At 39.9% G+C, this 13,727-nt stretch overlaps 2 protein-coding genes across 3 annotated transcripts; one reads left to right on the top strand and one right to left on the bottom strand.

Moving 5' to 3' along the window:
• Nucleotides 1-665: 665 nt before the first annotated feature.
• On the bottom strand, nucleotides 666-4,721 carry rwdd2b (RWD domain containing 2B). The gene is made up of 4 exons (XM_071924768.2): nucleotides 4,177-4,721; nucleotides 4,020-4,087; nucleotides 1,771-2,133; nucleotides 666-1,669 (listed from the first exon to the last, which is right to left on the bottom strand). The coding sequence occupies exons 1-4, from the start codon at nucleotides 4,381-4,383 to the stop codon at nucleotides 1,417-1,419; spliced, it is 891 nt and encodes a 296-aa protein (XP_071780869.1). The 5' UTR covers nucleotides 4,384-4,721; the 3' UTR covers nucleotides 666-1,416.
• A 150-nt stretch (nucleotides 4,722-4,871) lies between these two features.
• usp16 (ubiquitin specific peptidase 16) lies at nucleotides 4,872-13,717 on the top strand. Of its 2 annotated transcripts, none has more exons than XM_071924755.2 (18): nucleotides 4,872-5,073; nucleotides 5,300-5,366; nucleotides 5,870-6,054; nucleotides 6,162-6,265; nucleotides 6,889-7,001; nucleotides 7,099-7,322; nucleotides 7,812-7,907; nucleotides 8,016-8,146; nucleotides 8,248-8,335; nucleotides 9,478-9,559; nucleotides 9,734-9,825; nucleotides 9,919-9,972; nucleotides 10,107-10,274; nucleotides 10,381-11,074; nucleotides 11,607-11,698; nucleotides 12,007-12,093; nucleotides 12,224-12,371; nucleotides 13,023-13,717. In XM_071924755.2, exons 2-18 carry the CDS (start codon nucleotides 5,306-5,308, stop codon nucleotides 13,142-13,144), a joined length of 2,541 nt encoding a protein of 846 aa, XP_071780856.2. In that variant the 5' UTR covers nucleotides 4,872-5,073; nucleotides 5,300-5,305; the 3' UTR covers nucleotides 13,145-13,717. The 2 variants fall into 2 exon arrangements, with proteins under 2 accessions (XP_071780856.2, XP_071780855.2); XM_071924754.2 differs by having other exon boundaries at nucleotides 4,872-5,079.
• The last annotated feature ends 10 nt before the right edge of the window (nucleotides 13,718-13,727 follow it).

The following is a 13,727-nucleotide window of genomic DNA, read 5'->3' as shown; positions in this document are numbered from 1 at the left end:
TCATTAGGTTAACATCACAAAATACTATTTAAAATCTAAAATGTCATAATCAGCATGTGAAATCAAATCAGGTGTTTAAAACAAAGTGTTCATATTTCCCAACTTTGATGATATAATGCTGCCATCTGGTGGACAATTTAGGCCTAAACATATTTGCAAATAGGCTCATTACAATGGCTGTAACTAACTATTGTATCGTTTTATCTCAAATTTTGAATCTCTGTAATTTTGTTTAAATAATAGAACTTTATGGTGGCCAGAAACCCTTCGTTTGTCCAGTACAGTCCTCATTTAAAACTACATGTCCCAGTGTCAATCTCTGAAAAATACTAGAATCCAGTTTTCATCAATTGTCGCGAAAATATCACAATTTGAAAGAAGCTCTGGACTCTCATATGCTTAGAGTTCATTTTCCAAAGCATTAGAAGTAGTGCAAGACCACACTCAAATCTTACAAGTATCATCATTTTCAACCTGCTGTGGGGTCTGATTGATATATTGGTGTGTATCATGTTGTGTATGTAGCACCAATATTATCAGCCCTTAAAGATATATGCCTATTTACACATGTGGTGCATTTCACTCATAAATACATAATAATAATAAAATAAGCATAAATAATCAGATTTTTAATAAGATCACATTTACAGATGAACCTTGGAGGGAAAAAAATCCATATAAAAATCCACTATATTGATGCGTTTTAATTCTATTTTGGTCTTGGGTGGGCTATGATTAAGATTCATGTTGAGTAACCACAAATTTTAATTGTAAGTGCAATCCACAATTATTCACAATTAATCCTTCTGAGACAAATTTGAGGGATGCCAACCATGGAGATGTATTTCTTTAAATCTTTTATCTAGTATCCTGCATACTGTTGACTATATTCATCAATTATTAATTCGGTATCAGACCTGAAAATCCTATATTTTCTGGGCATTAATTTGCAGTGCTGCCGTTTCAGGAAAAAAAATCAACAAAAAAACACCTAAGGCAAGGTGATGTGGTGGCACATAATATTAAAATCACAAATCAAACTGGGGAAGTCATTAGCACTACAATCCTTGAGACGGCTCTCGAAGGAGCAGCTTATTAATGCTAGTTTTGAAAAACAGGCCTGTTTTTTTACTGTTTGATTGACGTTTCCTGCGCCTTCTATCCCACTGACACTGAAGTCCAGTTGTATTGCAACAACTAAGCAAGATACATAAAAAGTTGGTTCATTTATTTCAATCTATCAGGCACATGATGGTAAGAAATGTGTGCTTCGATTCGTAAAATGTATAGAGGTAATGAAGGCATTCCACTGCACCATACATTTCTACATGGTAATGCACATTTTCAGGAAAAAATCATTTCCATGACAAGGCACCAGTCAAATACCTGTATATCATAATTCTTCAGGTCTAACTTCTACCTCCCCTCAATGCCAAAATAGATCTGAAAGACGTCACAACAGCCTTTCTCGTTTAAGAACTGGTAGAGCTGCCCAAGGTCCATGTGATTGCCTCTGTTCCCATGGGGGTCAAACATCGCCTCTTCAAAGCTTGTGAACTTGCGCAGCGAGTCCATACTTTCACCGGCGCTGCTGTCCTCGCCCCGACGATCAAGGGGAATATCCTCTCTATGACGAATCATGATCTTCTTCCATGTCAGAACCTTCACTCTGTGAAATAGGAAAAAGTTTGGAAAATAATAAAACCGGCGCCTCAGCAGGCTTCTTGCTGCGAGATATCGGCTGCTAAAAATAACAAGAACTCAAGGTACCTGGACCAGAACTCCTCACAGGCAGCTTGAGGGCCTTCCACACACACGATCCCGGGCTTTCCGGGCATGCTGAACCCCGACAGGCCCAGCTCCTTGGACCACTCCAGGATGTTCTTCCTCTTCGTCTTGTTGTAGATGTGGTGGCTGTAGATCCACAGGCGGCTGAACACTTCCGATGGCGAGGCGGACTCTTTCTTAGAGGGCAGAGCCGCTGATGAGCTCTTGTTAATGTAGAGGAGCGAGTTTTCCTTCACCCACTCCACGGCAGAAAGCACACACACTTCCCCTCGGCAGCTTTCCTTGAGGTACGCGTTCAGGTCTGCGTGCAGCTGTGTCTGCTGGGCTCTGCTGAGCTCGGAGCACCTAGGGCAGAGAGGAGACGTGCTGCGGAGGAAGATTCAAGGCAACGAGGAGCTGGGAGTTTCCATCCTCAGGAGTGAAGACTGTTTTCTAGGAAGACTTAAAGGAGCAATAACTAAGATTTGTACTGCTCCATAGCACATAAAATAACAATAATATATCTGCAGGGGGTTGATAAGTGCTGCCAGAAATTTCAGCACTATAGATCAATAGATCTATAGTGCTGAAATTTCTGGCTTTCAAAACTGACTTTCCGGCCCATACTCTCTGTTTTGGAACAAGAACTCCCCATCCGTTATCATTTCAAGACCAATCTCCTCCCCACCTGCTTCCTACATTTTCAACTGCTCAACAACAGAGTACGGTGCTACAAGCAAGTGGCCGGCATAGCAAAACATTTCAGCTGTTTACTCTAAAAAGCCTCATTCTTGAGCCAAAAAGCAAAGGACAAGCAGTATCATTATTACCTCCGCCAAGGAGGTTATGTTTTCGGTGCCGTTTGTCTGTTTGTTTGTCTGTTAGCAGGATTACGAAAAAACTACTGGCCCCATTTTCATGAAACTTTGTGGAAGGGTGTAGCATGGGCCAAGGAAGAACCCATTAAATTTTGGAGCGGATCTGGATCCGACTCACGAACAAGCAATAATAGCAAGAACCTTGGTGGAGGTCTGCGCTCTCCGAGTGCCCTTCTAGTTACTACAGTATTTTGCATCAGGCTACATTACCTCTTCACTAGACGTTTCTGTTGGATCTTTGCTCTAATTAACTACTTTATTTTACATCTTTATTGTGAAAATGTGACTTTATTGTTTGTATCAACAGGATGGGAGGGGTGGAGGTGGGGACTGTGCTCGAGATTTATGTAGGAGATAAGTTCTATCAATGTTGCTGTAATTACCTCCGCCAAGAAGGTTATGTTTTTGGTGCCGTTTGTTTGTTTGTTTGTCTGTTAGCAGGATTACAGAAAAACTACTGGCCCCATTTTCATGAAACTTCATGGAAGGGTGTAGCACGGGCCAAGGAAGAACCCATTAAATTTTGGAGCGGATCCGGATCCGACTCACGAACAAGCAATAATAGCACGAACCTTGGCAGAGGTCTGCGCTCTCCGAGCGCCCTTCTAGTTCCTACTAGTGGCCAATAGAGGTCCATAAAGATCATCCTAACCCTCCTAACCCCTTTAACCAGGGTTTGGGCCATTCATGAATCGAACTGAGAATGCAAGGTAAGCTCCAATTCAATTCCTGGAGTTGGACTTGGAATTGGAATGTCACCCAGCTCTAAGGAAACAGAATTGAAATTGAATTGGAATGACAGGAAAGAGAATTGAATTCCATTAAATTCCATGAAATTCCACTTCTAAGAGAGGTTGTCTTGACTTGCTAAACATCAAACAATCAAACATTATGAATCAAATAAAAGACAAACAGCTCAAATACATTCAATCATAATGTATGGATTACGATTGCATGTTAAGCATCAAATTCCACCTGAAAGGTCCCTTTAACATTTTATGATATTCAGTATTGATAATATATAACACTACGTGTAATCTCAGATATGTGGTAAGAAAACAAAAAAAAAACATAGAATTTCACTGAGTTAAATTCAACTTCCTGAAATTCCAATTCAATTCTTTCCTGCAGGTTTTTTCAAATTCCAATTCCAATTCCTCAGTTGAATTGGAATTGATGAGTTCATTCATCAATTGACCACGACCCTGCCTACACACACACACTACAGATTTTCAACAACACACAACCTTCTACATCCCTCAGTTTTGGAGGTTGGAAATGTCCGAGTTCTGTTTTATCTTGAACACAGCATATGTAGGACAACCACATTCAATAGTCACGTCACCTTTATCATACATTACCACAGTTACTTACCGGACTGTTATCTCTGGTAAGACACTGGGATAGTCAGATGGATAAGCACAGGATATGGTGAAATCCACCTGATTGAAGAGATAAAACAAAAGATAAAACAATCTGATATGAAAACTTTGGTTAAAATCACAATACAATCTTGTTTAGCTAATGTTACCTCCTTCATGCTTGCAGTGTCCATCTTCTGCTTGATGAGGAACTGGGGTCTGGAGGGTGGAGGGCTTTCTGCACAGCCCTCCACATAGTCCCTCAGTTCAGCCAGGGCCAGCTGGTCTGTGACTTCAAACTCCTCCTGGGTGGGAAACATACTGGACAGCAGCTCTATCTCTGCCAGCTGAGACTCAGCCCACTCTGAATGAGACATCTTGACAAAGATGAAGCAAAAAAAGGACTCTTTACTACTACTTTACTAGTGTCAAGAGAAGATAGCAGTGCAGAGCAGTCTTTTCCCACAACCAATGGGACAGTGTTCACATTGCACTATCAGGTATTTTTACAGCCATATTTACAGCTAGGCTAACACAACATAAGGTTATTTTTCAGTTAACCAGCTTTCCCGTTTAAAATCAAAAACGGCGCTGCAAAGTCTGAAATGTGTCAAGTACACAGACGATATTAATAAAAAACAAATATATTTTTAAATTATATATAGAAAGAGATGAATTGTCCCAGCGAAGCAGCCTGAGTTCAACCACTTCAACACGTTGCTCTGCTTCAGCTAAATCTGTCTTCCAGCTTGTTTCCACCCGGACTGTTTTAGACGACGCACGCAGGAAACGGACGTACCAACCGGGACACACGGAACATCAGAAACAGCAGCACCACCACATTTTATTCCTCGGTTGTAACCATTATGTCAGCAGGGGGTATTTTTGCCACATCATGGAGTGATTTCTATGCGTTTTTGCGTTGTTTGTCCAACCAGATTTTAATTTCCCGACGGTTTTCGCTCTACTGATGTCTTCACTGAACTAAGTTGAATATGCCTGGATTAGAGATCTGTGCCACACAGAGAAAAAGAAACTGAAGACTGTGAGGATTTAGGCTCCTTGTTGTGAGTGTGAGTTGACTGGACCATGATGATGGTTTGCGTTTACAGAGCTTGATTTATCTTCATGATCTTGCTTAGCTCAAAGTAGAATTTGGGCAGCTAACGTTTGCTATCTTAGTTATATTAAGCAACATAGATACTTTGGCACCGTTTGTATAACCTGTGTGTTAGCTGAGCTAGCTCGGATCATTGCTATGGCTGATCTATATACATCCCACATTTGGTTTAGGTGAAAATGGGGAAGAAAAGGGGGAAGGACAAGACTTCCAGAGAGGATGATGACACTGATCTGCCAGGTAAATAATCAACTATAATGGTCATTTTCATGTTATGTTATAGGGATGGGGCAATATGTTTATCTCACGATACGATTCAATACACGATATGGGATTCACGATTTGATACAATCACGATACGATGTAATATAGGAAAATTATGAGTAATATATCAAATGTATGAGCGTGCATAATTATGTTTATCTCTGAGCCACAAATGTTTCTAGCAATGGCATTGGCTTGATAGTAAACAACAATTTAAAAATGTCATTACAAAGTGCAAATAATATAATTTCAATGGAGAGCTTGTGAAATTGTGATGGGCAAGCCGTCTCATTTGTGATTACTGCAGCAGAATAAAAATTTGCTAATATCGCGATTCATTTCTCTGCCCCATGATACTATTGTCACGTTTTTGTATTGCAATATATTGAATTTAGATACATCGTCCCATCCCTATTATATGATAGACTGTAGTAGGCCTAGATGTGAACTGGCCTCACCATGTCTTTTTATAATTTTAGGTCTCTCTTGCAGCCATACTAAGAAGGGAATAGACCACAGTTTTCTTAAGAAATCTACTGGGAATTGTAATTGGACCGTTTGCCAGGACTGTAAAGATGATGAGAGTACCAACACAGCCCTGCCACAGGATGAAGAGGAAAAAGAAACACCAACGATATGGATGTGCTTGAAATGTGGACACAGAGTGAGCTTATTTGACCCATTTATTATTCTGTGTTTGACAATGTTCATATGAAGTGACTGTGCATCATTTGAGAGATGAGTGATGGCCAATTGCATCTTTTCTATTAGGGGTGCGGACGTAACTCTGAGAACCAACATGCAATCAAACATTATGAGACTCCTCGGTCAGATCCGCATTGCCTGGTGGTCTGCTTGGACAACTGGAGTGTGTGGTGAGTGTGTTGGAGTGTTGTGCGAGCATATAGCCGGTGGTGGAAACAATACTAGAATGTCGTACTCAACTAGAAGTATTGTTACTTTGCTAATATTGTACTTAGGCTAAGTAGAAGTAAAAGTAGAGTAGTAAAGTAGTAAAGTGTAAAAATCTACTTAAGTAAAAGAAAAAAAAGTAAAAAGTATCTAATTTAAAATGGACTCAGAGTAAAAGTTACTGAGTTACTTTTTAGAAAAGAAAACATTATTACATGTGATCTTATCCATGCAATTCTAAAAAGGGCAGGAGAGCAGAGTTCAAACTTGATCCTTTAACTGGAAAAATTGGAAATTACAAAATAAAGTGCACAAACAAAGTAAAGCCAAATTACTCTTCTCTTCTTTGTTGACTGACTGTTCACTGTGAATGGCTCCACAATTTGTCAGTTTATGTTCATCCAGTTTCTGTTGCTGATGGAGAGCCACAAAATCTGTGCTCTGTAACGGATGTGAGTTAAAATGTAGCTAAGTAGAATACTTCAGCAAAAATTTACTGAAGTAAAAGCAAAATTACTGACTTACATACATTTTATTTGAAATCTGGAGGCTTTTCCCTTACTTTTATGTGTTGTCATCCCCACAGGTGCTACATATGTGATGATGAGGTCCAGTACTCCAGAACTGGGCATTTGGCTCAGTTGGTGACCAACATAAAGAAGCAAACCTCATCAGACTCCACAAAGAGACCGCAGACAGGTAGGTCCCACAGTAATGTTTGACATCATTGTGTGATAGTTTTGTCTAGCAAAATGTTTGCAATGAAAGCTATCGCTGTTCTGTCTGATTATTGTAGAGGTCAAGGTGGAGGAGAGCATGTTGGAGGAAGAGCAGAAAACGACGACTGTAAAGACGGAGGAAAATGAGGACAAAGAAAACAAGGAAAATCAAAAGAAAAACACCAGAAAAGAGAATGTCGTGAAAACGCAAAAATCTAGTACCACCGAAGGCAGCAGTGTGGTTTCGGTAAAGGGACTGAGCAATCTGGGAAACACTTGCTTCTTTAACGCTGTCATTCAGGTAAGAACGAACCTCACAGGATGTCAGTTTCTGGTTAAAATTGTGCCTAACTTTCATTCTGGAAACGTCATGGAGTTTTAAAGTAGTATTTTCCAGGCCTGGAGAAGTTATGAAAAATTATTTTTGGCAAACTCATGTAATTTTATTTGTGAAGCTAATGTTTTGTTTTTTTCTTTAATACTGTCAAATGTAAAAAAAAAAAAAAAAAAAAAACAAAGCTGTGCCTGGCTCCAAAGCAGTCTAGACCTCCATCAAGTGTTTAAATAATATTATAAAGTCAAAAGTGAAAATAATATTAAAATGCTTGATTTTAAAGTGAAACGCTTAAAGTTAGTGTAGTTGATGGTTACTTTTTAATTCAGTCTCATTAAAGTTGTGTCATGGAAATTTGCTAAGGGGTCATGGAAAAGTTTGGGAACTTCATTAGTGAAAAGATGTGGGAACCCTGATTCTAGATTTGTCATTAATCATTGTCATTGTCTTTTGCAGAACCTCTCTCAAACGCAGCTCTTACGGTGGACTCTCAATAAAGTGACAGAAGAGAAGACGAGCCTTAACATTACACCTGGTGCCTCCTCAGATCTGGTGTGTTGCTCTTATCTCTTCATATTGTTTCCTTGTAAACATTGTAGATATTTCCTGGCTAGTATGCTCTAATTTATACTTAAAACGTTGCTTTCATTCTGATTGCAGGAGCCGATCGTAGTCCAGTTAGACCAGCCTGGATCCCTGACTTTGTCAATGTGTCAGCTACTCAATGACATCCAGGAAACCAAGAAGGGTGTGGTGACTCCTCGGGAGCTGTTCGCACAAGTCTGTAAAAAGTGAGTGCAGTTGTCAGAATTCTGCCTTAAGTTGTGCTCAAAACGTACATATTAGTACTGTTGCATTAAACATTGTTGATGGTCTCCTGTCCCGTCCCCAGGGCCGCCAGGTTCAAAGGATTTCAGCAGCAAGACAGCCAAGAGCTCCTGCGCTACCTACTGGACGGGATGCGAGCTGAGGAGATCAAAGTATGCTTTCACTCCCTGAAACAAATCTCTCTAGAAGTCAAATTGTACCAATGTTTACACTTCGCATATGCGCTGTAGGCGTTCTTATCCAAAGCAACTCACAGTAAACGCAGCAGTAGAATAAACGTAGACAGACGTAGACATTTTTACAGACTGTAACTAATGTTGCACTTAGTGTACAAAATATTAGGAATACCTGCTCTTTCCATGAAACAGACTGGCCAGGTGAAAATTATAAGCCCTCATTGATTTAACCTGTTAAATCCGCATCAGTTATGAAGGAGAGATGTAGATGTAGGGAAGGAGATGGGTTAAAGAAGAAGCCTTGAGACAATTCAAACAAGATTTTTTGCAAAGGGTAAATATTGGCAAGATATTTCTAATATATTCTACAATCAGTGTATAGGATTGATTTCCTCAAAGTGGGCTGGTATACAGCATTTAAAGACTCTGGTAAATTACAATTATTAAAGCTGCTACTTGCCAAGAAAACATTTTGATTTGGTAAAAATTCAAGACACAGACTGAATTCACTGCTTTCCCTTGCCAGCTCTCTCTAACTCATACAGCCTCACCCTTCACCCATACTGAGATGAGCCAAAGTGCCTGTGGGCTTGATTGACAGGAAGGGAGAGAACACCTTAGGAACAGAGAGCGAGCAACATGATAATAGAGGCATTTGTCAAATGAAAAAAAAAATTCAACAAGATTGATATTGGAAACATTGGTAGCAGTTGATTAACTGTAAGTCTAAGTGGCTGCAAAAAAATTTTTAACCACATAAATTAGCTGAATAGTACAGTAATAGATACATTGGTTGCTTGCCAGCTGATATGTATCACACTGTACACTTTGTTAGATTTCCTATTTCAGGCTCATAAACTCCCATTCATTCCGAGTCTGAATTTAGTTGCAAATAGAGGACACCTTATGCATGAAATACATTAGCAAAACAATTACAACAACTTCCATTTAATTACCTTAGAGATCCAACTCTCCCAGAGAGACACTCAGATGGGTTGGATGATTCTCAGTCGTAAAATGTCTTGCGTGTTATATCTGTAATAAGTCTTATACTGATTCATCAAAATGTTATTTTTAGCATTTACATTTAAGTGTTAAAATTGTGTTTTCTTCTCTAGAGAGCAAGCTCTGGGATACTGGAGGCATTGAAAAAATCTGGGAAAAGCACAGATGGAGAACAATCGAAAACATTAATTAAAGGTAAACGTTAAAGATTAATCATTGTTATTATAGAGCAACAAACCTTTTGGGTATCCCACTGTATATGTCTTTGGTGCACCTTTACTAAGCAATGCTCCTTTATTCCTTCGTCATTAGTTGTTTGGTTTGCTTGAGAAATGTAATCTGAATGTAACATTGAACTTTTATTTTCAGAGTACGAGAAAAATGGATGTCCCAGAAACTTTGTGGACCAAGTTTTCGGCGGGGAACTGACGAGCACTGTAATGTGTCAACAGTGTAAAACGGTATGTACTGTACACACAAGTGAAGAAAACCTATTGACAGTATCGTATTGATTTTATATTAAATGGCTAATATGTAATATGTTGCTGTTACAGGTGTCTTTAGTCACGGAGATGTTTTTGGATCTTTCCCTGCCTGTTTCTGACGAGGTAAAGCACTTTTATTTATTACTTTGATTTATTACATGTGCTGTAACACGAGGCTTTGAATGATTTGTTGGACCGTTCCTGATTTCTTCATGTTGTACATTGTGTATTTTTTGTCTTATGCTTACATCTTAAAGGCGTATAGGAAAAAGAACCAGAAGAAAGGAGCTCAGAAGAGCAGCGAGTCGAGCCAGGATGGCAGAAACAGCCCGGCTTTGACCAATGGAAAGGATGACATTCCCACTGGGGCTGGCAGCAAGTACCAGCAGAAGAAAGCCAAGAAGCAGGCAAAGAAGCAAGCAAAGGTATTTCAGTTAAAGTGTACAAAGGAAGCTTTTTTCTTTACCTTTCTTCTGTTTGATGAATGAGTGTTGGATCATTTAAACATAATTTCCATGCTTGTGCCCACAGAATCAAAGGAGGCAGCAGAAGCTTGAGGGGAAGGTCACTTTGGATAGTCTCACATCTCAGAGCCTTGCAGAGAGCGCACAGACGGATCCTGCAGATCCAAAGGATACGGAAAACGCTGATAATGGGACTCATGAAGAGGCCTCGCTGAGTGAGAGTACCCCTGCAGAAATAGGAGTCTCTGAACAGGACCAAGAGAAGCTTGACACGGTCCAGGCCAACAGGGAGAAAGAGGAGGAGGAGGAGGAGGAGGATTCAGTGATCTGCGTAGACTCATCTGCTACGTCGTCGGTCAGCAATCGGTTTACCGCGTTATCAGAGGACCAGCGCTCGAAGGACAGCGTCTTGGAAGACGACAAAACATCCGACATGGATCAGGAAGAAGAGGACGAGGTCCAGCTGGTGGATGAAATGGAGAAAATGGCCCTGGATGAAGCCTTCCTAGAAGACCCTGATCCTGTGGAACAAGGCGCGGAGAGTGAAGACGCACCACTGGAGGCTAAAGAGTATACTGTAGTGAACCAGGATCCAGAGCTGGCCTTCCACACGCTGGATACCAGAACGGCTCCGGAGAAACAGGAGTGCTCAGTGCAGTCCTGCCTGTTTCAGTTCACAGAAGTGGAAACGCTCACCCAGAACAACAGCCTGCTGTGTGTCACCTGCACCAAACGGCAGCCAAACAAGAGCAAATCTGAAGGTATCTGTGAAAATGGCTACTGTGATCAAAGCTGTTTTATTCCATAATCATAGTGGTCCTGTTATGAACGCACACCCAGCGATGTGCAGACATGAGGCTTTTGTAACAATTTCACTTATGAGGAAAATTTAAATCGCACACTTTTCTTTTCGTTTCGTGCTTTTATTTATTCCGCCAAATGTTTTTGGCTACACCTTGATGTTTTTCTCACCCTGACGAAGGCCATGTAACCAAAAATGTTTGGTGGAATAAAGCAGGAAACTAAAGGAAAAGAGAAGAGTGGGCGACTTGAATTTCCTTCATAAGTGGCCTTTTGTTATTGCACCTAGATTGTTGATTTTGTGCAAATTTAACATGGATTTTGTTCAACACGGTATCATAAATCCAAACATTTTAACATAGCGACAAGTCTTTCTAGCCAATAGGAACTCTGTATTGGCATGACGAAGATGTATCTGCTACAATGACCCAATTTTCCATTGGGGGATCAATGAAGTTCATCCCAATCTTACTTTATTTGTGCTTTGTTTAGGATCCAAGAAGGTTTACACTGATGCCTTGAAGCAAATGCTGATCTCCTCTCCCCCACCAGTACTTACTCTTCATTTGAAGAGATTTCAACAGGTGATCCAAAATTGTAATAATATTTGTACATTTTCCATCCAGTTGACTGTAAGCCAAGCTGTTTTTGGTCACACTTAATCCTAAACCTACCATTTTAAGAGCATGTGCTACAAGTGTTTTTTTGACAGACCTTTGTTAATTTTCCTGAATGTGAAATGAACATTGAGTTTGAAGTGGCTTTAGACATTTCCAAGAACATGGATCAATTGTTTTGAGAACTTCTAAAATTGTATCTTTTACGTGGAATGATGCACTTACTGTTTTGTGAGTTTGAATGAGACTAACATACTTCTGTTGTCTTCCTCTAGAATGGCTACAGTATTTGTAAGGTGAACAGACACGTCCAATTCCCTATGATTCTGGATCTAGCGCCTTTTTGTGCCGTAAAATGCAAGGTAATAAATGTCAGGATGAGTAGCTTTTATGAAACATCGATTCCCTTGTAGGCCTATTTCTGAATGCATCGGTGTTTTGTTGTACACTGCAGAGAGTGTGAACACTAACAAAAAGTTGTTTTGTACACAGAACGTGACGGAGGGAGACACACGGGTTTTGTACAGCCTCTATGGTATTGTGGAGCACAGTGGAACAATGAGATCCGGCCATTATACAGCCTACGTGAAAGTACGACCTCAGTGCCCTGCAGCCTCATCCAATGGACTTGCAGCACAAGGTAGGTTTATACTTGACTGTGGTCAGGCGTGAGAATCAGTAGAATAATAACTTTGTAGTAATATTAACAGCCAAGGGTGGAAGTAACTGATTACATTTACTTATGTTACTGTAATTGAGTAGCTTTTTGTGTACTTGTATTTTTTAAAGCCTGTAATTTTACTTTTACCTAGGTATGTTTTTACTGAAGTATTGTACTTCGCTACATTTTAAATCACAGCCATGACAGAGTACACATTTTGTGGCTCTCCATAAGCAAGAGAAACTGGACAATTGTAAACTGACAAATTCTGGAGCCATTCACAGTGAATGATCAGTCAGAAAAAAAGACAACAGTAATCTGGCTTTACTTTGTGCACTTTATTTTGTAATTTCCAATTTCCGAGTTAAAAGAATTTAGTTTGAACACCTCTTGTCCTTTTATTGCTTGGGAAAGTTCACATCTAAAAATGTTCTCTTTTATAAAAAACAACACGGTAACTTTTACTCTGAGTCCAATTTAAATGAGATACTTTTTACTTTAACTTAGGTAGATTTTTACACCAGTACTTTTACTTCTACTTAGGTAAAATATCAGCAAAGTAATAGCACTTCTACTTGAGTATGACATTCTAGTACTGTTTCCACCACATAACTCTGCTCCTCCCCACAGGAGATGCAGAGCCACCCGGTGGATCCTGGTTTCATATCAGTGACACTAGTGTTCAGCCTGTGACTGAGAGCAAAGTCCAGGGTTCCCAAGCCTACCTCCTGTTCTATGAAAGGATCCATTAATCACACAACTCAGGAAATCCAAACAAGCCAACCTGCTGCTGCTTCAGGTCCGCAATAAAAAAAGAGATCTGATTTACAGTTGACCAACCTCAGTGTGCGAGGCACCGACCCCCATTTTGTCAGTAGTGCTGTGATAAAATGACATTGATTATGCAGAAGAAGACATGTGAACTGGGAGAGTATTCTGATTTTAAAGTCGTCTGTTTTCATCATGACTGCAGGAGAGAACAACCACCAAGCTGTGCATCAACAATTCAATTAGACTTGTATGTTTGTCACACTCATAGTATTGTTGCTAAGGAATGAATTGGATCCCAAAAATGTCTGGCTTTATCTGATTGCAATCTGGAAGAAGCGTGCAGTCAAAGTCCCTCCCTGATCACTGGAAAGCAACCGTTGGACATTGAACTGAGTGAGCTAATTGGGATATTTAGTTTGTACACAGCACAATGGGGAAAGTATCAATACAATTTCCAAGTAGCTAGAATTGATTTAAGTGGGGGGGAAACAATTTGTACTAATAAATATTTATATCTGTATTTTATATTGCGGCCATGTAATAAAATGCTTAAAAATGAGGAAA

Source organism: Centroberyx gerrardi, chromosome 6 (genome assembly GCF_048128805.1).
Source record: "Centroberyx gerrardi isolate f3 chromosome 6, fCenGer3.hap1.cur.20231027, whole genome shotgun sequence".
Taxonomy (NCBI): Eukaryota; Metazoa; Chordata; class Actinopteri; order Beryciformes; family Berycidae; genus Centroberyx; species Centroberyx gerrardi.
This window is presented reverse-complemented; position numbering and strand designations above follow the sequence as displayed.

Bases quoted from the DNA above. Each gene is read 5' to 3' on its own strand.
- rwdd2b (XM_071924768.2), bottom strand. From the start codon at position 4,383: ATGTCTCATTCAGAGTGGGCTGAGTCTCAGCTGGCAGAGATAGAGCTG. The intron at 4,088-4,176 runs GTAACATTAGCT...CTCTTCAATCAG, and splicing joins ACACTGCAAGCATGAAGGAG to GTGGATTTCACCATATCCTG. The intron at 1,670-1,770 runs GTACCTTGAGTT...CCTATTTCACAG, and splicing joins TGTGAGGAGTTCTGGTCCAG to AGTGAAGGTTCTGACATGGA.
- usp16 (XM_071924755.2), top strand. From the start codon at position 5,306: ATGGGGAAGAAAAGGGGGAAGGACAAGACTTCCAGAGAGGATGATGAC. The intron at 9,560-9,733 runs GTAAACGTTAAA...TTTTATTTTCAG, and splicing joins ATCGAAAACATTAATTAAAG to AGTACGAGAAAAATGGATGT. The intron at 11,075-11,606 runs GTATCTGTGAAA...TGCTTTGTTTAG, and splicing joins AAACAAGAGCAAATCTGAAG to GATCCAAGAAGGTTTACACT.